The 23,714-nt window shown below is 43.9% G+C and overlaps 1 protein-coding gene and 1 non-coding gene across 5 annotated transcripts in view; both read left to right on the top strand.

The window, feature by feature from the left end:
* Positions 1-2,669: 2,669 nt before the first annotated feature.
* The window catches only part of RTF2 (replication termination factor 2), a 63,201-nt gene continuing 42,156 nt past the window's right edge, over positions 2,670-23,714 (top strand). For 3 of the 4 annotated variants that reach the window (XM_025398348.1, XM_025398347.1, XM_025398346.1), the window contains exons 1-5: positions 2,670-2,850; positions 7,918-8,012; positions 9,316-9,409; positions 11,930-12,069; positions 19,381-19,459. In XM_025398348.1, the coding sequence (XP_025254133.1) occupies positions 2,782-2,850; positions 7,918-8,012; positions 9,316-9,409; positions 11,930-12,069; positions 19,381-19,459 (477 nt within the window). In that variant the 5' untranslated portion in view covers positions 2,670-2,781. The remainder of the gene's footprint in view (positions 2,851-7,917; positions 8,013-9,315; positions 9,410-11,929; positions 12,070-19,380; positions 19,460-23,714) is intronic. The other variant, XR_003121414.1, reaches the window with a different exon arrangement.
* On the top strand, positions 10,276-10,376 carry LOC112633909. The gene has a single exon (XR_003121668.1). It is a non-coding gene; the product is annotated as a small nucleolar RNA U13 (small nucleolar RNA).

Genomic DNA, 23,714 nt, shown 5'->3' with positions numbered 1-23,714 from the left:
AAGGGAATAACCTTTATTAGTTCATTCAACAAGGCACTGGAAGAAGCAGCAGACAATGATGACATCTGCTTCCCAGCGGAGCTGGGAGAATAAATGGCTTAAGTCCAGTAAAGTGCTGAACACAGCACCTGACATGGCAGCCAGCTCTCAACACATATCTGCTATCAATGATCATAAACCTCACAAAAGTTCTAGCTGTGTATAGTCTGAGGCACAGAGTAGCCTAGAGACCAATATTCTAAAAGAGGAAACCAGTGAGGAAGAGAAAAATTCCAGCTGCCTGAGCTAGAACACCAGCACAGCCTGTACTGCTGGGTTTTATCAGCAGCATTTGGAGAAGCAGTTAAGTTAGATGGGCCTCATGGGAGACAGCCCGTCATCTTCTACTCCTTCTACTCACCAGCTGTGGGACCCTGAACGAAGACAACTTGGGGTTTTCATTTGTAAATAGGAGGCATTATACCCTCTAACTTCTAACGTTGCTGTGAGTTCAAAGTGCAAGAATGCCTACAAATCTCTCAGTGCATGCATGGTCATGTCTCAGAGCCGCTATTTTTAATTTTTCTTCCCCAAATGAGAAAAGAACACTGGTTTGAGCCTTTCTAAACTGGCTGGTGTTTCTGCTGCTCTGTATCTGACCTTCTGTCCTTTGCTGTGAGAAAGAACTAATCCCAGCACTCATTCCCGGGTCTCTCACTAGCCACGTGACCTTGAAGGAGTCATTTGATCTTTCCACGCTTCTGCTTCCTCACTAGTAAATGGAATTCTAATAGTATTAACCAGTTTTAGTATCTGCCAAAACTAGGCTTTTGACCCCTTTCTCAATGAATCTGTACTTTCTTTTGGTTTACTGAGGAAATGTACTCATACATTGAGTGTGCCAAAGACTTCTAGGCACTGATGATACAATGTGGAATAAAATGAAGTCCTGGCTGCGCTTGGTGGCTCACGTCTGTAATCCTAGCACTTTGGGAGGCCAAGGCAGGTGGACCACCTGACGTCAGGAGTTTGAGACCAGCCTGGCCATGATGGTGAAGCCCCGTCTCTACTAAAAATACAAAAATCAGCCAGGCATGGTAGTGGACAGCTGTAATCTCAGCAACTGGGGAGGCTGAAGCAGGAGAATCGCTTGATCCTGGGAGGTTGAGGTTGCAGTGAGCCGAGATCACATCACTGCACCCCAGTCTGGGCAACAGATCAAAACTCTGTCTCAAAAATAAAAAATAAAAAAATAAAATAAAAAATAAAAACGAAATCCCTACCCTCATAGAGCTTACAGTTATTGTGGTTAGCATAGAAATAAATCATAAATCAATCAGAGACCAACTAATTAAAGGGATTTTTTTAAATTCTCATTAATTACAGTAACAAGTACCCCAAGCTGACATATAGCCCTTTAAGTTTTCACATCCACATATTTTCTGGGCAACTCTTCCCAAGTAAAAAATATTTTCAGCATTTTAGTTTCACGTAGGTCAATAGGGTAACATCCAATCATAAAGATCTGCCTTCTTGGCAATGCAGAAAATTTCCCATCATATATATGTACAAATACATACACACACACATACATACATATATATTAATGACAGAGTCATGCTCTGTTGCCTAGGCTGGAGTGCGTGGCATGATCATAGCTCACTGCAACCTTGAATTCCTGGGCTCAGGCAATCCTTCCTCCCACCTCAGCCTCAGGAGCCACTAGGACTACAAAAGCTTACCACAACGCCTGGCTAATTTTTCTAATTTTTCTTTCAAGATGGGGTCTCATCATGTTTTCCAGGCTGACCTGGAACTCCTGGGCTCAAGTGCTCCTCCCGTCTCGGCCTCCCAAAGTGCTGGGATTATAGGCACTTTCCCATAATATTTATAATAATTAAAGGAACAAATAGATAGGCAATCGCCTAAGAGCCGACAGACAATCATGGATTTTTAGCAAGGGATTTGTGTTCTTATAGATAAAATACAGCCTGTCTCTTGGAATGGGCATAACAACGTCACTGTATGTTTTATAAGAACTATTGTATCGTCTATTAATGATACTTGATTGTTAATAAAATTTTTTTAGCCTGGGCTTCAGGAAACTGTGAATGAAATACACACACGCACAAACTGTATGCAAAATTTCACACACATGCCATCTACAATATGCATGGCAACACCAGAAAGTTCCAGGCCTTAGGGAGGGTCTTACTTCCTAGAATCTGCTGTAACATCACTTCACAGGATTTGTTGTAAGTGCTTGAGTCACAGTTGGCGCTCAATAAAGATGCGTTCTCCTTTTAAACACAAAAATGTCCATTGATACGGCAGATTCCGTTCTTAGGCATCATTAATCGCAGAAACAAGAGGGCGGCCCTTTTTCCCAAGGCGCTCTCAGTCCAGGGATGTGCCCGCTCCGCAGCCACACAAGCTGTCGTGGGATAGGGTCAAAGAGGTCAAAGCGCGGTGGGTGCGCACGGGCCGCCCACGCCCTCGCTGCCCTCCCGGAGCGTGGGCGAGTAATTCCGATTGTGCAGCAGAAACCCAGGGTCTCACGGGAAAGAGGAAACCCGCCTGCGCCCAGCCTCCAAGCGACGCTCTCCATGACAACCGGCACTTGGCAACGGCCCGGCCCCGCCCCGCCCCGCTACGTGGGAACTAGCGTGCCGCCCCGCCCCGCTGCGTCGCGACCAGCGTGCTGCGTCACGGCGGTGCGCCGGAAGTGGCTGAGGATTGCGCCAGAAATCCCGGAAGTGGCAGCTTTAGGACTTTGCTGCCGGCTCTGACTCCCGTCTTGCGATGGGTTGCGACGGGGGAACAATCCCCAAGAGGCATGAACTGGTGAAGGGGCCGAAGAAAGTTGAGAAGGTCAGTGATGTGGGCGGGCTGTTGGGGACCGGGGATGGTGGGAATTTGACGACCCCAGGAAACGAGAGGAAGTAAGAAGAGGGAGCCAGCGGGATTCCAGACCTAGCTGCGGTCTTTTATTCCATTCACAGGACTCAAAATTAACAACAGTATTAAGAGTGGACATTCAATGAGTGCTGACTATTGCCATTCACTGGACAGTAATCTTAACAGGGGATATCGGATGTAATTATCACAGTAGCCCTGTGGCTACATACTGTCATCCTCATTTTCAGACATGGAAGTTGAGGCTCAAAAGGAGAAAGTTGCAAAGCTAGTAAATGGCAGAGCTAGGATTTGAACACTACCTGCGGCTAGTAGCAATAATACAAATACCTAGTGTATATTGAGTTTTGTATACACTAACTTCATTTGCTCAGAGAAGCCTTCCCAAACTGTTCCCTTACCACATCCTTTTATAGACTGTCTTATCACCCTGCACACGGCTGTTCGTGGTTGATTTGTATCAGTCTTCCCCGCTAGACGTTAAGTTCTTGATAGCAGAGGCTGCCCCTTTTTTTCTCTGCAACTAGCATAGTTCCTGGCACAGTAAATATTCTGAATAAATACATGAGTGAGTAATCCCTAATCTCACAAGCAATCGAGGAAATTATAATAATTTCTTTGCTACTGACAGGGACACTGAGTCCAGGGATATTAAAGTGACTAAGATCACACAGCTGGTAGGTAGTGAAGCCAGGATTCCCATCCACTTATTCGGAATTTCAAAGTTAGCACTAGTAATTACTTTTTAATGATAAAATATTTGTAAAGCACCTAGTAGAGTGCCTGGCACACGTGGAGACTTCATGTATTCTGATTCAGAAGCCAGAGAGTTTGTTTTAAAAGGTAAACCCCTTACGTCACTATTGCATTTGAAGCATTCCAGTGACTTCCCATCACATTAAGAATAAAATCTCATCAGGCGCTGTGAGCAGACCCAGCCTGTGTTTCTGACCTCATCTTCTGCCCCTCTCCACCCCTTTCATACTGTTCTAGCTAAACAGGCCTCTTGTTCTTCAACTTGGAGTGTGAATTCATCCATCTGAAATATTCTTCACTGAGACTGTCACATGATGAGTTTCTTTACTTCATTCAGTTCTTTACTCAGATGTTATCTGTCCACTGTAGCTGAAATGTGGCTCACTTCCAATATTGTCTCTTCTCTTCTTTACAGTGCCTACCACTGTGTTACTTGTTTATTGTCTCTTTCCCACGTAGACAGGAACCTTGGGTGTCCTGTCTGTAACCCCTACCATGTGTCTGCCACATAATAGACACCTAAAATACATGTGTGAATGTGAGAATGAATGCATACCCAAGAGGATGAAGTGTATCCTCTGATCATACCTACATTTAAACAGGCTAATGCTGGATAATTAGCATTCATGAGTGCTTTTTTGGCTTTTACCAAAAAAGTGTTTGGCTCAATTTTGTTTTCTTGTGCCTTGGGCTGAAAAAGAGTAGCTTAATGAAAGGCTTCACAAGAAACAGGTGTCGGAAGAGGGTAGAAAAGAAGGAAGAACGATTCAGAAAAGCCAGAATGCCTAGGCAGGATGGATTTTTGTTGTCACTATTCACACAACAAATGCTTAATAAGTGGTTACCATATATACATTGTTGTAGGCCCCAGGGATATAGCAGTGAACAAGACAGAGTCTAGCCCTGGTGGAGCTTACATTTCAAATCAGTATTGTGAAATCTGCTCTGGTTCCTAACGCAGAGCACCTAAATTCCTTGTAATTTCCTGGGCGACAGGATCATCTTTTGTTCTAATAAGGCAATTCTTGGTGAGCTCCTGGATGGGGACTGGTCACCAGAAACACCTAACCAAGATTAGAAGCTTGGAACTTTCAACCCCACCTCACCCCCATCCTTTAGGGAGGAGAGGAATTGGGCATGGAGTTAATAATCCATCATGCCTACATGGGGAGGTCTCCATAAAGAAGTTGAGGGTTTGGAGATTTTCTGGGTTGCCAACCACATCCACATGCCAGGAGAGTTACTCACCCCAGCTCCATGGGGACAGCCCTGCACTTTGGACCGTTGCAGACTATACCCTATGTGCTTCTTTATCTTGCTATTTATTTGTGTCCTTAAAATGTATTTGTAATAAGTCAGCAATGGTAACTGAACTGTTTTCCCACATCTGTGAGACACTAGCAGATTATCAAACCTGAGTGGGGGATTGTGGTAGCCTTTGATTTATAGACAGTCAGAAGCACGGGTGACAACTTTTGAACTTGTGATTAGCATCTAAAGTTGGGGTAGGGGACAGTATTATGGGACTGAGCCCTTAAACTTTGGGATCTGAGGCCATATCCAAATAGGTGATATCAGAGTTGAGTTTAATTGTGAGACATCTGGCTGCTATCAGAGAATTGCTTGGTGTGGGGAAAATCCCATACATTTTGTCAGAAGTGTTCTGGAAGTATTGAGTGTTGTGAGTGAAAGTATAGAAGAAACACTTGTCTGGCCGGGCGCGGTGGCTCATGCCTGTAATCCCAGCACTTTGGGAGGCCGAGGTAGGCGGATCACAAGGTCAGGAGATCGAGACCATCCTGGCTAACACAGTGAAACCCTGTCCCCACTACAAATACAAAAAATTAGCTGGGCGTGGTGGCGGGCACCTGTAGTCCCAGCTGCTCAGGAGGCTGAGGCAGGAGAATGGCATGAACCCAGGAGGCGGAGCTTACAGTGAGCCAAGATAGCGCCACTGCACCCCAGCCTGGGCGACAGAGCGAGACTCCGTCTCAAAAAAGAAAAAAAACCAAAAAACACTTGTCTTTCCAGCACAGATATGTAAAAACTTAGAAGATGAAAGACCCTAGAAAAGAAGAGAGACCCTGGTAAAGACATTTTTTACTGCTTTTTGGAGGGAACCAAGTTTTAAAGGCCTGGATAAGGAGTGATTTGTCACTTTTCTCCCTGTCCCCAACTCTCTGAGGTGCTTTTTGAATATAACCTAACCTCTTGGTGCCTCGCTTTCCTTATCTACAAAAGTGAAAATACTAACTCATAGGGTTTTTCTGAGGATTAAAAAGTTAAGTCATGGAAACTGCTTAGCACGGTGCCTGGCACACAGTAAGCGCTTAAGCAGTTTTTACTTTAAAAATTAAATTCAGAGGGCCAGGTGTGTTGGCTTACACCTGTAAACTCAGCACTTGGGGAGAGTGAAGCAGGAGGATCACTTGAGCCCAGCAGTTGGAGAACAGCCTGGGCAACACAGGGAGATTTCTTCAGAAAAATAAAATAAAGTTAGCTGGGAATAGTGGCGCTTGCTTGTGGTCCTAGCTACTTTGGAGGCTAAGGGGGAGGATTGCTTGAGCCCAGGAAAATTGAGGCTGCAGTGAGCTGTGATTGTGCCACTGCAGCCCAGCCTGGGCAACAGAGCAAGACCCTGTCTCAAAAAATAAATTAATAAAATAAATTCAGCGGGATTGTTTTCGTTGTCTCCTTTTCTTTTCTCTTCCTATTTTCTTCCAAATGTGCCGTCCTGTTAAATTATTCAGGTTTGGCATTTGAAGACTGGGGAAGAGCGGTGCAGTCTAACAGTGAAGACAGACTGGGGAAGAGTGGTGCAGTCTAACGGTGAAGACTGGGGAAGAGTGGTGCAGTCTAACGGTGAAGACTGGGGAAGAGCGGTGCAGTCTAATGGTGAAGACTGGGGAAGAGCAGTGCAGTCTAATGGTGAAGACTGGGGAAGAGTGGTGCAGTCTAACAGTGAAGACAGACTGGGGAAGAGCGGTGCAGTCTAACGGTGAAGACTGGGGAAGAGCGGTGCAGTCTAATGGTGAAGACTGGGGAAGAGTGGTGCAGTCTAATGGTGAAGGCTGGGGAAGAGCAGTGCAGTCTAATGGTGAAGACTGGGGAAGAGTGGTGCAGTCTAACAGTGAAGACAGACTGGGGAAGAGTGGTGCAGTCTAACGGTGAAGACTGGGGAAGAGTGGTGCAGTCTAACGGTGAAGGCTGGGGAAGAGCGGTGCAGTCTAACGGTGAAGGCTGGGGAAGAGCGGTGCAGTCTAACGGTGAAGGCTGGGGAAGAGTGGTGCAGTCTAACGGTGAAGACAGACTGGGGAAGAGTGGTGCAGTCTAACGGTGAAGGGAAAACAGGAATGGGAAGGAGTAGGACATGGAATATGATGTATGTGGAAATGTCATTCAAGGGCCAGGGAGGGTCTTATGTCTGGATTTTCATACTGTGGATAAAGTTTGATGTATCCCTTAGTAAATAAGCCCCAAAACACTTATTTCTGTTAAATTGAACATTTTATAAAGTGTTATGTAGTCTTTGTTCTGAACTTTTTTTTAAAAATGCTTGTCTTCTTAGTTCTTAAGTCTTTAAAATCTGCCATAACTGAGGGGGCTTTCCCATTGTTAGAAATTAATCTAACACACTTTGTTTTTCTCTTTTGTACTTTTGTATGGCCTCCCTAATTTATTATGAAGATTCAGATGTTAATATTTGTATGTGGCTTGCATGAATAGTTTAATAATTTTATATAAACTCTTTTTCTTTGTACATGTCATATGTTGATGGGCCTTTATTTGATCTAGTATCAATTACTTGTGACTTTTAAAATCCTGACTTCAGCCAGGCACAGTTGCTCATGCTTGTAATTCCAGCACTTGGGGTGGCTGAGATGGCGGATCAGTGGAGTCCAGGAGTTTGAGAGCAACATGGCAAAACCACGTCTCTACAAAAAATACGGAAATTAACCAGGCGTGGTGGTGTGCACCTATAGTCCCAGCTACTCCGGAGGCTGAGGTGGGAGGATTGCTTGAGTCCGGGAGGTGGAAGCTGCAGTGAGCAAAGATTGTGCCACTACACTCCAGCCTGGGCAACAGAGTGAGACCCCGTCTCAAAAACAAACAAAACCCAACTTCCTATGTCATTTTCATTATCTTTGATTTAAAAAAGAAAAATCATTACAGTATGGTATTACCGAATCTACTTTTATATGTAGAATTGTGAACCATGTGTCTTTCAGAGATGAAAATTAATTGAATTTTTTTGTTTTTTATTAGGTCGACAAAGATGCTGAATTAGTAGCCCAATGGAACTATTGTACTCTAAGTCAGGAAATACTAAGACGACCAATAGTTGCCTGTGAACTTGGCAGGTATGGTTTTTACAGTTAATGAAGATGAGTTTATGAAGTGATTTTGAGGAGAATTTCTATGTGTAAATGCAGTTTTCCCTTCATCAAACGTGAATTATCCCAAGCAGATTTGTGAGGCATAGGCTATCGTTCCCTGTCTCTGAACATAGTTCTGCACTCTTCTAGTCAGTTTGGTTTATTTAATCCATGGTTTGAAAACTCAGGGGCCAGGCTGGGTGCAATGGCTCACACCTGTAATCCCACCACTTTGGGAGGCTGAGGAGGAAGGGTCACTTAAGTCCAGAAGTTCCAGACTAGTCTGGGCAATATAGTGAAACCACACCTCTACAAAAAAATAAAATTAGCCTGGCATGGTGGCATGTTCCTGTAGTCCCAGCTGTTCAGGAGGCTGAGGCAGGAGGAGCCTGTGAGTCTGGGAGGTTGAGGCTGTAGTAAGCTATAATTCCACCACTGTGCCCCAGCCTGTGCAAGAGTGAGACCCTGTCTCAAAAAAAAAAAAAAAAAAGCAAACTCAGGGGCCAATAGAAGCTAAGTGATAAGCATAAACACATGAAGGAGCCATGCGAGGAACAGGAGAGAATGGCGGGGAATGGAGAATACTGGAGAGTCCATGTCCTGTCCAAAGCGGGAGCTGCCACTCAGTTCCAGCCAGTTTGTACAGCTCAGTGATGTGGGCCTAGTGATTCCACACCTTCTGGTTTTAATTTTTAAAGAAAAATAGGAAATGTGTACTTATACATTAAATTTCCCAATTAAAAAAATCCTTGTTCAGGTTACATTCAGCCTTCTAACTGCCAGTTTGCCACCTTTGATTTAAACTAATTTCTGGCTGGACGCATTGGCTCATGCCTGTAATCCCAGCACTTTGGGAGGCTGAGGTAAGCGAATCACCTGAGGTCAGGAGTTTGAGACCAGCCTGGCCAATAGGTAAAACCCTGTGTCTACTAAAAATACAAAAATCAGCCAGGCATGGTGGTGGGCGCCTGTAATCCCAGCTACTTGGGAGGCTGAGGCAGGAGAATTGCTTGAACCAGGGAGGCGGAGGTTGCAGTGAGCCGAGATTACACCATTGCACCCAGTCTGGGCGACAAGAGTGAAACACTGTCTCAAATAAATAAATAAATAATTTCCTTCTTTGTATGCTCGGAAATAGTTGAAACAGGGTTAAATTTACTTTTTAATAATTCAGGGCATTTCTCTTATCAAATGTAAATGACTTTTGGATTGTGGTCAGTTTATTCTTCCTCCTTTGGTTATTTGAAAGTTGCTTGTTGACGTAATATTCTAATACTTACTATTGCAGACTTTATAACAAAGATGCCGTCATTGAGTTTCTCTTGGACAAATCTGCAGAAAAGGCTCTTGGGAAAGCAGCATCTCACATTAAAAGCATTAAGGTAACACTAGTGATTCTGAAGTGCTGTGAGGGTCTGAAAAGTGACTGAGGTGTATTTTATACAATTTATACACGTTAAAGACTGAACTCAGAAATTTGGGATTCCATTCCCACCTGGCCATCTAATACACGTATGATCTTGGGAGGTCACGTAAATCTCAAGCCACGAGTTCCACCATGCGTACTTCCTTCAGTATAAATCTGTTGTGATTTCACCTGTGTGCTGTGCTTTGAAAATTTTGATGTTCTGTATTAATGTTGGGAGGCATTATTTTTGTAATTAAGATTCACCTACTTGGATTTTGGGTTTGGAAGGTACTTTTGTAGAATTAGAGAATTTTATGGATCACTGTTAAATCATGTGGTTACCATCTGGTGATTAGAGGTTCTGATTGACAGTTAAAGTTCTTCCATAAAAGTTGAAAAAACAAGTTTTTTTGATAAAGGAAGTTTCTTGAGAGGACACAGCTTTTTAAATGTGGTCAGTGGGAGAAAAGAAAGGTAGTGAAGAATTTGAGAACCATGAGGCTAGTCAAACCTTCGTCTCACTGTAAATGACTTACTTGAGGCCACGTGGCTAGTGAAGTACTTAAACCAGAACCAGATCCCTTAACTCCCAGTCTAAGGCTCTAGGTTTTGCCTTCTTTTTCTTTCTTTTGTATTATTATATTAGGCTTTTTGTTCCAATTCTTGGGATTGATTACAGGATATGTTCGTTTCAGGCAAATTTGTAATTCTGAAATGTAGCTAATGATAGCGCTGTAGAAATTATTCTGATTTTAATGGTCTTTTACCTTGTGGAAGAGAATTTATTCCTGAAAAACCTGTGATAGTATGAATCGTCTTACATCAAAAATGTGATGGACGATTCTTTAGTAGTTCATAAGTGCTATGATTGGGTTTTCACTTGCATGTGTAAGATGTGCCTCTCTCAAACCTTGTGACATCAGCACATTACCCATCTGATGAGAAAAAAATTGCAGTTATTGAAATTAATTCTTACAGTTCTATACTTAAAATACATGTAATATTCAGTTTTATGTGGTTGAATCTTTAATGGAAAAAATCTCCAAGAAATTACAACGGTAAAGAAAAAAAAGGATACAAATAAAACAATGCTAATACATAAGATTGTCATTACTGTCAGCTGATAGTCCACAAATACTTGGAGCGGAGAACTCAGTGAGACACGTGCTGATTCTCAGCCAGGAAGCTGATTGGATGAATGGTGATTTGCCTTTGGAAACACTCAGCTGCTCTCTATAGTGTTGAAGTCAAAATGGTCTCGTTAAATATGAAGAAGTGCCTTGAATGCGAAAGTAGAGCTGTTGTATCAAATTCTTTGTAAAGTTGGAAATTCTTGAAAACCTGAATGGCTGTGTCTTGGAGTATGACAGTATTTTCTGACTAATATTCTGCCTTAGCTTTTAGGCCATGGCCTCAGATTTTACTGTCTATTCAATGATTTTTATGTATATATATTTTTTTGTTTTGCTTTTTTCAACAATTATATAAATATAGATGGTCGGTAACATGAAGCAGCCTCAGGAGTGAAAGCATTCCGTTCTGGGTGGAACCCATGCAAAACTTTCTCTTAGTGGAGTAATTTTTTATGTGAGAAGGTACTTTTCCTTAAGTTAAAAAAATTTGTATAGTAGAAATAACTAATTTACTTGCTAGTCAGTGAATTGAAAAGATCTTGTTTTCTGTTTTCTTTTCTTTTTTTTTTTTTTGAGATGGAGTTTCTCTCTTGTTGTCCAGGCTCGAGTGCAATGGCACGATCTCAGCTCACTGCACCTCTGCCTCCTGGGTTCAAGCGATTCTCCTGCCTCAGCCTCCTGAGGAGCTGGGATTACAGGCGTGCTCCACCATGCCTGGCTAATTTTGTATTTTTAGTAGAGAGAAGGTTTCTTCATGTTGGTCAGGCTGGTCTTGAACTCCTGACGTCAGGTGATCTGCCCACCTCAGCCTCCCAAAGTGCTGGGATTACAGGCGTGAGCCACCATGTCCCAGCCTTGTTTTCTGTTTTCTGTTTATGGTTTAATATTATATCTGTGTTTCTGGCCGGGCACGGTGGCTCAAGCCTGTGATCCCAGCACTTTGGGAGGCCAAGATGGGCGGATCACGAGGTCACAAGATCAAGACCATCCTGGCTAACACGGTGAAACCCCGTCTCTACTAAAAAAAAATACAAAAAACTAGCCAGGCGAGGTGGCGGGCGCCTGTAATCCCAGCTACTCGGGAGGCTGAGGCAGGAGAATGACGTGAACCCGGGAGGCGGAGCTTCCAGTGAGCTGAGATCCGGCCACTGCAGTCCAACCTGGGGGACAGAGTGAGACTCCGTCTCAAAAAAAAAAAAAAAAAAATTATATCTGTGTTTCTTATGGACCAGAGGAAAGTAACTATGGGGAAGAGATTTTGATGGGAAGGGCTAAAATAACAATTTGTTGACTTAGGTGGTTAAGGCAAAGGATGATCTATTTATCAGATGAATTGTTAAAATATTAATGGTTTTTCCCAGAATGTGACAGAGCTGAAGCTTTCTGATAATCCTGCCTGGGAAGGGGATAAAGGAAACACTAAAGGTGACAAACATGATGACCTCCAGCGGGCACGTTTCATCTGCCCTGTTGTGGGCCTGGAGATGAATGGCCGACACAGGTTAGTGACGCACCTGGGACGGATGATGTGGGAGGCTGGAGGAATAATGCCGGTCTTGGTAGCAGTGGTGCCATAGCTTAGCAATCATGTGGCTTTCTTTCTGGTGTCCTTGGTTTGGTAGTGTCTTAGAGGAAATGGTGCTCGGTCATGAGCACATTCATTTCCATCAGCCATTGCTATAGGACTTCCTGCAAGACCTAGCCTAGTCTGTGGCCTTCTGTTCTTGAGGTAGGGAAACAAAACCTGAAGTGAAGTGGGATTCTGAAAAGTTCTCATGTGACGCTTATGAAACCTGAGTTTAGTTCTTAGATCATCTTTTCCTGTGGGACAGAAAGCAAAGGGCAAATATTTCCCATCAAGCAAATCCCATTTCCTTCTAGTTACTAATTTTTAATTTTTATTATATTTTATAGTTTTATTTGTATCCTTTTTTTTTGTTTTGTTTTGGTTTGGTTTGGTTTGGTTTTAGTAGAGATGAGATCTCACTTTGTTGCCCAGGCTGGTCTTAAGTTACTGGCCTCAAGTGATCCTCCTGCCCAAGTACCCCAAGTGCTGGGATTGTAGGCATAAGCCACCACGCCCAGCCACTAAGTTTTATTTTTGTAGAGATAGGGTCCCCCTATGTTGGCCAGGCTGGATTCAAATTCCTGGCCTTGAATGATCTTCCCAAAGCGCTGGGATAACATGTGGGAGCCACTGCACTTGGTCACAAATGTTGAAAGTTATGCAGCAGCAGGCAGAGTTATGGAACCTGTGGTTAATCAGTCAACCAAAGGCTCAAAAAAATGGTAACCTACCTTGAATATGTAACAGATTCCCTGGCTATAGCACCAGGAATCTCATGGTTGAGATTTTGTGTAGCAAATGTAAGCAACCTGTATATTTTCCTCTTTCAAAAATATGAAGAGTTGAATGGGTTAGTACATGCTTTTTCATAGGATGTCTCACTAAGCAAAAGTGTTAAGCCCTTTCCCCCACTTTTGAGAAGTACAGGTATACCTCAGAGATATTGTGCATTCTATTCCAGACCACCACAATAAAACAAATATTACTGTAAAGCAAGTCACAGAGAATTTTGGTTTCTTAGTACGTATAAAAGTTATCTTTATCAGGGCATGCTGGCTCCCACCTATAATCCCAGCACTTTGGGAGGCCGAGACAGGAGGATTGCTTGAGGCTAGGAGTTTGAGACCAGCCTGGATAACAAGGTGAGACCCTGTCTTTACAAAACAAAATTTCTTTTCAATTAGCCAGCCGTGGTAGCATGCCCCATAGACCTCGCTACTTGGGAGGCTGAGGCAGGAGAATTGCTTGAGCCCAGGAATTCAAGGCTACAGTGAGGTATGATCATGCCACTGCAGAGCCTGGGTGACAGAGCGAGACCCTGTCTCAAAAAAAAAAAAAAGATGTTTATACTCTAATCTTTTAAGTGTGCAATAGCATTATGTCAAAAAAAAAAAAGTACTTATCTTGCCAGGCGCGGTGGCTCAAGCCTGTAATCCCAGCACTTTGGGAGGCCGAGATGGGCGGATCACGAGGTCGGGAGATCAAGACCATCCTGTCTAACATGGTGAAACCCCGTCTCTACTAAAAATACAAAAAACTAGCCGGGCGTAGTGGCGGGCACCTGTAGTCCCAGCTACTCGGGAGGCTGAGGCAGGAGAATGGCGAGAACCCGGGAGGCGGAGCTTGCAGTGAGCCGAGATCGCGCCACCGCACTCCAGCCTGGGTGACTGAGCAAGACTCCGTCTCAAAAAAAAAAAAAAGTACTTATCTTGATTAAAAATTATTGCTAAAGAATGCTAACAATCATCTGAACCTTCAGTGAGTCAGCATCTTTGCCGGTGGAGCCTCGATGTTGCCTTGATGTCGATGGCTGCTAACTGATCAGGGTGGTGGTTGCTGAAGGCTGGCGTGGCTGTAGCAGTGTCTTACAGTAAGACAGCAATAGAATTTGCTGCATCGATTGACTCTGACTTTCACGAAAGATTTCTCTGTATGTAGCATGTGATGCTGTTTAATAGCATTTCACCCATAGTATACCTTTCAAAATTGGAATCAATTCTCTCAAATGCTGCAACTACTTTATCAATTAAGCTTATGTAATATTTCAGATCTATCACGTCAACAGTATTCACAGCATCTTCACCATGAGCAGACTCCGTCTCAAGAAACCACTTTCTTTGCTCATCCATAAGAAGCAACTCCTCATCCATTTGGGTTTTATCATGAGATTGCAGCAATTCCATCATCTTCAGGCTCCATTTCTCACTCACTCTCTTGCTATTCTACCACACTTGCATTACTTCCTCCACTAAAGTCTTGAAACCCTCCAAATCATCCATGGGGTGGAACCAGCTTCTTCCAGACTCCTGTTAATGTTGATATTCTGCCCTCCTGTCATGAGTCACAGTTGATGTTTTTTTTTTTTTGAGATGGAGTTCGGCTCTGTTTCCCCGTCTGGAAGGCAGTGGCACAATCTCGGCTCACTGCAACCCCCACCTCCTGGGTTCAAGTAGTTCTCCTGCCTCAGCGTCCCAAGTTGCTGGGATTACAGGCACCCGCCACCACGCCCGGCTAATGTTTGTATTTTTGGTAGAGACGGGGTTTCACCATGTTGGCCAGGCTGGTCTCAAACTCCTGACCTCAGATGATCTGCCTGCCTCAGCCTCCCAAAGTGCTGGGATTACAGGCATGAGCCACCACAGCCAGCCAAATACAGATGTTTTTAATGACATCTAGAATGGTGAATTCTTTCCAGAAGGTTTTCAATTTACTTTGCCTAGATCCATCAGAGGAATGGCAGAAGAAGGCTATGGCAGCTATAGCCTTATGAAATGTATTTTTAAATAATAAGACTTTAAAGTCAAAATTCCACCTTGATCCATGGGCTGCAGAATGGTGGTTGTGTTAGCAGCCATGAAAATAACTTTAATCTCCTTGTGCATCTCCATCAGAGCTTTTATGTGACTTAGGTGCATTATCAATGAGCAGTGGTATTTTGAAAGGGATCTTTTTTTTTTTTTTTTTTTTTTTTTTTTGAGCAGTAAGTCTCAACATTGGGCTTAAAATATTCCATAAGCCATGTTATAGACAGATGTGCTGTCATTCAGGCTTGGTTCTTCCATTTTGAGAGCACAGGCAGAGTAGACTTAGCATCATCCTTAAGAGCCCTAGGGTTTTCAAACGGTAAATGAACGTTGGCTCAGCTGAAAGTCACCAGGCACGTTAGACCTTAGCGAGAGTTGGCCTGTCCTTATGCTTTGGAGCCAGGCATTGACTTCTCCTTTTTAGTGGTAGAAGTCCTACGTAGCATCTTCTTTCAATACAGACTATTTTATCTACTCTGAAAATCTGTTGTCTAATGTACCCATCTTTTTTAATGATCTTAGCTAGATTTTCTGGAGAACTTGCTGCAGCTTCTCCATCAGCACTTGCTGCTTCACCTTGCACTTTTATGTTATGGAGACAGCTTCTTTCCCTAAACCTCATGAACCAACTTCTGCTAGTTTCCAGCTTTTCCTCTGCAGCTTCCTCACCTCTCTCAGCCTTCCTAGAATTGAAGAGAGTTAGGGCCTTGCTCTGGATTAGGCTTTGGCTTAAGGATCTGTCACTGTGGCTAGTTTGATCTTCTGTCCAGGCCACTAAAACTTTCTTCCTATCAGCAATATGGTTGTTTCACTTTCTTACCATTCATGTGTTTATGGAGTGGCACTTTTAATTTCCTTCAAGAACTTTTCCTTTGCATTCACAGCCTGGCTAAGTGTTTGGTTCAAGAGGCTGGCTTTTGGCCTATCTTGGACCTGCCTTCCTCACTAAGCTTAATCATTTCTAACTTTTGATTTAAAGTGAGATACGTGTAACTCTTCCTCTTATTTGGACACTTAAAGGCCATGGTAGGGTTCTCAATTGGCCTAATTTCAATATTGTTGTGTCGCAGTAATAGGGAGAACTGAGAAGGAGAGAGGTGGGGGAATGGCCAGTTCATGGAGCAGTCAGAACACACACATTCATTAATTGAGCTCACCATCTTTTATGGGTGTGGTTCCTGGCACCCCAAACAATTACAAAAGTAACATCAAACGTCACTGAGCACAGATCACCGTAGCAGATGTAGTAATCATGAAAACATTTGAAATATTTGAGAATTACCAAAATGTGACACAGAGGCATGACATAAGCACATGCTGCTGGGAAGATGCTGACAGACCTGCCGGATGCAGGATTGCCGTGAACCTTCAGTCTGTAAAATAATCACAGTATCTGCAAAGTGCAATGAAACAAGGTATGCCTGTATCCTTAGTAGCTGGTAGTCCAGACTGCCCTCTGGAATCTTCTATCAAACACATGACATATTGAAAGGTAGCATTTTTTACTACTTTCATTCAGGAAAGGGGTGGGGCAAAGCATCTCGAATAAGTAAGAACGGTTTTATTGAACCAGCAGTATTTAATCTTGAGCATTCTGGCCCATTGGTGTCCGTTTATTTAACAGGGGTTCGTGGACACCCTCTCAGTGTGCCAAGGAACGTTGCATGTGGCAGACTCCGCCGGGGCAACTAACTGTCCTGTTCTGAAATGGAACAACTAGGGGCTTCATGGATTTGGAGAGAAGTACAGTTTAGGACCCAGGACTTTTGCTTTTAAATACTACACTCTTCTTCAAATAATCTGAATTTAAACCATTTAGGGCTCTCTCTAAACCACCATTGGGGTCAAGTAGGACATATTCTGGGGAACCAGACTCATTTACCTAACCATGTCCCACTTCTGTGTGTGTGTGTGTGTGTGTGTGTGTGTGTGTGCACGCATGCGCGCATGCATATATATATATACACACACACACATATACGTGTTTGTATTTGAGGCAAAAGTCACATAACATTGGCCATTTTAAAGTCTATGTTTCAGTGGCATTTAGTACACTCACAGTATTGTACAGTCACCGCCTCTATCTGGTTCCAGAACATTTTTATCACCCCAAAAGGAAAACCCTCTGCCCACTACGTAGGTACTCCCCATTTCCAGTCTGTTTCTGTCTCAATGGATTTACCTTTCCCGGATATTTCATATGCATAGGATCATACAATATGTAACCTTTCGTGTTTGGCTTCCCACTTGTTTTTAAGAAAACTGTAGCTCACCCCAGAAGAGGAACTTAGCAGAAACGAGCTCCACAGTGGGGTCTCGAGTAGGAGTCCCCTGCAGCCTGCTGCTCTGATTGTGGCTTCCTCTGTTGTTTCTCCTTTGGTTTGCTGGTCAGTCTCTTCTCCTTTTTCTCTTACCCAATGAATTGAGCTTTGCTTATTTTGGCTTTGTTCATCTGTTATTGATAAGAGCCTCCACACTTGAAATTGATGATTGGATTAGTTTGTATATGGTCATCCCTTGATATATGTGGGAGACTGGTTCGCAGATCCCCTGTGGATACCAAAATCCATGGATGCTCAGGTCTTTGATATAAAATGGTACAGTATTTGCATATAACCTACACACATCCTCCTGTATACTTCAAATCAACTCTAGATTACTTATAATACCTAATACAATATAAATGCTGTGTAAATTGTTGTTATACTGTATTGTTCAAGGAATAATGATAAGAAAAAGGTCTGTGCACGTTCAGTACAAATGCATTCATTTTTCCTCCCAAAGATTTTTGATCCGGGTTGGTTGAATTCACAGATGCAGAACGCGTGGGTATAGAGGACCAGCTGTATTTAATAAAGTTTGTATAATGAAGATTTAAATATATAGAAAAGTAGCAATAAACTGTAACTGTAATAAAAACATTGGGCCTTTGTAAAAAGAAAAATAGCTTCCTAATAATTTGTAAGTATCTATAAAATAGGATTTTAAAAATTCTAAACAACATTAATTGAATTTAGTGCAGTGTTATGAACTGGATTTTGGTTAGGCCAATCTGCGTCTGCTATAATCCCCGGGAAATTAGAGAAAATTTGTCCTGTGGCGTTTTTCAAGGAATGCCTAAAGTGAAATGTTAAAGTGCTTTATGCTGCTCTCCAGCCATGGTGATGGCATTATTCATTGTTTGATGTTTAATGCCACCCTCCCCCCACCACACACCCACATCCACGCTTCTCCACGCCTCTGCATGTAGATGTAGAAATCAACATATATTCTTCCCAAACTATCATGGGGTCACATTATATGGCTTTAATAACATCTTTTTTTCCTTCTACCCTGTCTACCTTGGACATATTTTCGTGACCTTGAGTACAGATTTACCTTCTTTTTAATAGCTGTTTGGGTGTTTATAATTTATTTGACCATTTCTCTACTGAGGAACATGGAGGTGACTTCCTCTTTCCTTTTTACCTTGCTATGCTACACAACTTCCTAGACACACATTTGTATGTTCGCACACTTGTGGGCATGTTTCTGTAGGAGAAATTCTTAAAAGCCACACTTTATTTGGTACTGCCAAATTGGCTTCATAAAGTATTGTACTGTGTTGTATCCACCTGACAGCAAATGTGCCTGTGTCCTCAGTTTCCAGCTGGATACTTTCAGTCTCTTTTCTTCTTCTTTTTTCTTTTTTTTTTAAAGGGACAGAATCTGTCCCTGTTACCTAGGCTGGAGTGCAGTGGCACTATCATAGCTCAGGCCATCCTCCCACCTCAGCCTCCCTAGTAGCTGGGACTGCAGGAGCCCGCCACCACACTTGGCTAAGTTTTTAAAAAGTTTTTTTTTAAAGATAGATTCTCAGTGTGTTGCCCAGGCTCATCTCAGACTCCTGGCCTCACGTGATCCTCCCACTTTTGGCCTCCCAAAGCGCTGTAATTTACAAGTGTGAGCCACTGTGCCCAGCCCCAATCTCTTGAATTACTGCCCCATAGATAAAAAATGGATGTGTCATGGTTTCAAAAGGCATTTCTTTTAACATTTGAGGTTAAGAATCCTTTGGTCTTTATATATTTTTTGTGTGAACTGCATGTCAGTCCTCTTTGGCCATTTTTCTATTATGATGTTGGCTGTTGCTGTCTAAGACCTTTTTGAATATTCATAAAATAAGCTCTGAATCTTATATTTATTGGAAATATTTCCTCCCTGAGTTCCTGTTCTTTTGACTTTTTATGGTTGTGGTTTCAGTTTTGATCTTTTATTTTGTATATAACTGATTTCTTTCTTTTTTTTCTGGCCCTTTTCTATGAGAACGTACTGATTTTTTTTAATGGAGTGAAATGTAACCATTTTAATCTTTGTGGGTCGTGGCCTTTGTATCAACCGAATAAATGTGAGTTGATCATGTGATTAATACAGTCATTTCCCCACTGGGTTGTTTCTCCAGGTTCTGCTTCCTTCGGTGCTGCGGCTGTGTGTTTTCTGAGCGAGCCTTGAAAGAGATAAAAGCGGAAGTTTGCCACACGGTGAGTTCCTGACATGTACCATTTGTTCCTTCTCCATAGCTGAGGAATCAGATGGTTTAGGGTTCTTTCCCTCCCTTTGTTCTTTCTGAAATCAGCTCTCATAAGTTGCTTTTCTGCTTCCATGGCTCTTGGTAGCTGGAGTACAGACCCCAGTGACCTCTTATCACCTGACCACTGCCTGCCAGTCCGGGTCAGACCACCCGAGGGCTGTTTCCTGAACGTGCCGCTGCCTCAGTTTCCTCTAGTGGACCTGCTGTCCTGGAAGGCCTGCTCCCCGTGAGCCTCAGTTCTATAGTTCTTACTTGTTCTGTGACTCCCTGGTGCTAAATCTCCTTCCACTCCCCAAGCACCTGGTTATCTCACTCCTCCCATCGTCATGTAGTTGCATATGTGTGTGTCTGTTTCCCCACCGGACTTAGTTTTCGAGGGTAGGAAACAAGGCTTGTTCATCTCTTTATCCGCAGGACTTATTCTCTCCAGGGCATGTAGCATGCCCTCAGTAAATAGTCACGTGGTTGGCAAGTAACTAGACATGAGAGCTAGTCTCAGCTCATGTGGAGGAAATACTGATGCTTTGCTTTAATGGCGCTGCTGCTGCTGAAGCCAGAATGTGTGTGTGTCTTGGGTGTACTGTTGACCCATCGAAAGCGTGCTGCTTCATTTAATGTCATTGATGCCAGCAGCTTCTGACTGTATTTTTCCTGTATCAGCCCTGTTTGTATTTCATTCCCCTCCCCACTGTGTTGTTGCTCCCTGTTGTGAAAGCCAGCAGCTTTCATTAAGTGATGGTTAGGGGCCAGCGCCTCTTCGAGGCACTGATCTGTGGGATAGCATGCTGAAGAAGATCCATGAAGGCCCTTGCCCTCCTGCATCCCACATCCTGATTGGAGAGAGAGACACTCAGCTAGATGAGCAAGGCAGACTCGATTGTGACCGATGCTAGGAAGGAAAGACATGAGGCCATGTGTTGAAGGGAGAGAGGCTGGCATAGTGGTGGTTGGCAGAGGCATCTCTGGAGGTTTGAGCTGAGACCTGCAGGGCACAAGGGAGCCAGCTGCGCACAGCCTGAGTAGCAGCCTCTTAGGCAGCAGGAACAGCATGTGCAAAAGCTCAGAAGTGATAGAGGACTTTGCGAGTTCAGGGAACAGAAGGTGTGAGAATGGAGGGCCGGCGAGGGGAATAGATAAGATTGAAGAGTTAGGCAGGAGTTATCTCATGCAGGGCCTGGGGGCCACGTTGGGGCTTACAGATTTTATTCTAAGAGCAGCAGGAAGCCAGAAGGCAGCTTTAAGCCAGATGGGATGTGCATTAGTTTTATTCTAAAAATCCTAGCCGTGGAGGAGGACACTGGGTGGCTCCCGTTGTCTAGGCCCAGAGGCAGGCAGAGGTAAGTGGGGAAGAGGTCAGTGGGAGCGGTGAGTTGTGTCCACTTTGGGGTGACTGTGAATAAAGGCTTCTTAGAATGAGGAGTCTGTCTTATTAAGCTTTCTTTTAAGAAAAGAAATTCAAAGAAGACATTTGGGAATCGATTGATATTCAGCCAGAAGTATTTATTATGTCTCCCGTATTAAGATGATGACATAGATTCCAAGGGCAAGTAAGGTGTGGATGACACGGTTCCTGCGCTCAGGGAGATTGCGGTCCTGCAGGAATCATAAGTTATAGGAAACATCATGCTCTACTTTGCTTTTTGAGGCCAGGTACCAAATAGATGGTAAAGATACTGGCATTAAGGGGCCAGAGAACCTTCTTTAGTCTGCTGGTGAGAAATGGCTTTATAAAGGGAGGGGCATTTGTTCTGGGCCTCAAAGGAAGAGCATGGTTATTGGTTGCACTCCCAGGGATGGAGAGATTGCTGGTGGTAGCGGTGCTGCCCTGGGGAGGCGCACAGCCAGGCACTGGGTGTCTCTGTAAGGCGTTGTCTGGCAGGACAGTGACGCCCATTTTGCTATCCTTCAGACCTTCTGCTTGCTTTGAGGGGAAATTCTCCCTTTGATCCTCACATGTCTGTAACACTCTTTTGACTGCCTAAGAAAGTAGACTTTAAGCTCAGAGCTTTAGCAGGCAGGATCTAACAAAACTGTTTGGTATTCTCTGCATTTTTATGGTAACTTTATATTTATGGCAAAGAGTACTGTTTTTATATATTTATCCTAGGAATATAAAGTTAACTGTTAGGTTGGGCACGGTGGCTCACGCCTGTAATCCCAACATTTTGGGAGGCCAAGGTGGATGAATCACCTGAGGTCAGGAGTTCAAGACCAGCCTGGCCAACATAGCAAAACCCCGTCTCTCCTAAAAATACAAAAATTAGCTGGCTGTGGTGGCACGCGCCTGTAATCCTGGCTGCTCGGGAGGCTGAGGCAGGAGAATTGCTGGAACCTGAGAGGCGGAGGTTACAGTGAGCCAAGATCGTGCCACTGCACTCCAGCCTGGGCGACAGAGTGAGACTCCATCTCAAAAAATAATAATAATAATAAAGTTAATGGTTAAAATTAACTAGAAACAATGGGTAGATTTAAATAAAAATACTAAGATATTGACAGTGCAGTTAGCAGGGGAATGGCTGAAGTTTGCAAAACACTGTTGTAAGTCCTGCTGGGACTGTGATTGGTTAGTGGGGGGAAGAGGGGCAGCAGCAGTATTCGTGGGCGGAAGCAGCCGGACAGCCATACTGAGATGAACGGCAGGTGTGATCCAGGCCTGGTCCTGTCAGGACTGTGGGGTGGGGTACGGGAGGAGGGAGAGAGGCCGAGGTGTGAGTTGGACTGGACTGGGGAAACCTTCGAATACCAGAAGGAGGAGAAGGAGTTCTAGTTCTTAAGAGTTCTCAGAATCATTGTAATGGGTAACCAGGCTTGGGGGACCTACTGATCCAAAGCAATCCAGTTTTTTTCTTACGCCCATAATAGTACCCGTCTCTTAGATGGGTGCACAGTTGTCCTTTGCGTTGGTTGGCCTAAAACATCCATACTAATAACCATGATGACGTGTGTGCAGTAAAATCACACTGTCTGCCGAGCTTCACAGAGAAGCTGATTCTGTTCCATGGAAACACAGCGTTACGAGGGAACTCTGACATCACATTGTTGATGCTTGGGAAATTTTACTGAAAGCTAGTAAGCTTTCAACAGTCTGTACCTTGCACTTCAAGGGAAGGGAAGGAGGCAGGAGGAAAGAGGAACAGGGCCGTGTCAGGACTGCACAGCGACAGTAGAGACCAGGTGATGAACAGGAGCATAGGCTCCTCCTGGCTCCTCATGGAGGCCGCCTTGGCTGTTGCGACCTTCTGCAGTTAGGACAGGATACTGGGTTGAAATTCAGGAATACCTCAGGAAATTGTCTTAAAAATAAATCCGATGCCAACAGAGAATGAACGAGATAATGAATGAACGAGATAATGAATGCTTTTTACTTGTATGCTGTACATCAAAGCTGCCTTTGCAGAGCTGTGTTGAATACTCTGCTAGTTTGCTGGGGCTGCTGTAATCAAGTAGCCAAGCTGGATGATTACCGGAAATTCATTGTCTTACAGTTCTGGAGACTAACGTCCAAAATCAAGGTGTCATCAGGGTTAGCTTCTTCTGAGGGAAGGATCTGGTCCAGGCCTCTCGTTGGCTTATAGCCGGCCTTCGCCCTGTTCACATCATCTTCCCTCTGTCATGTCCGTCTTTGTGTCCAAATTTTCCCTGATTAGGACACCAGTCCCAATACTGGATTAGAGCCCGACTTAATGACCTCATCTTAACTCATTACATCTGCAGTGACTGTGTTGCCCAGTAAGGTCACATTCTGAGGTACTAGGGCTTGGACTTCAACATAGGGATTTTTGCGAGGGGATGTAATTCAACCCGTAATACACAATTTAGAAAATAAAATCAGGCCGGGCGCGGTGGCTCAAGCCTGTAATCCCAGCACTTTGGGAGGCCGAGACGGGCGGATCACAAGGTCAGGAGATCGAGACCATCCTGGTTAACACGGTGAAACCCCGTCTCTACTAAAAAAAATACAAAAAAAAAAAACTAGCCGGGCGAGGTGGCAGGCGCCTGTAGTCCCAGCTACTCGGGAGGCTGAGCCAGGAGAATGGTGTAAACCCGGGAGGCGGAGCTTGCAGTGAGCTGAGATCTGGCCACTGCACCCCAGCCCGGGGGAAAAAGCTAGACCCCCCCTCAAAAAAAAAAAAAAAAAAAAAAAAAAGAAAAGAAAATCAGAGAGCGCAGGGCCACGCGGTGGTTCACGCCTGTAATAAAATCAG

Source organism: Theropithecus gelada, chromosome 10, assembly GCF_003255815.1.
Source record: "Theropithecus gelada isolate Dixy chromosome 10, Tgel_1.0, whole genome shotgun sequence".
Lineage (NCBI taxonomy): Eukaryota > Metazoa > Chordata > Mammalia > Primates > Cercopithecidae > Theropithecus > Theropithecus gelada.
Note: the sequence above shows the minus strand (reverse complement) of the source record. Positions and strands in the feature narration are given on the sequence as shown.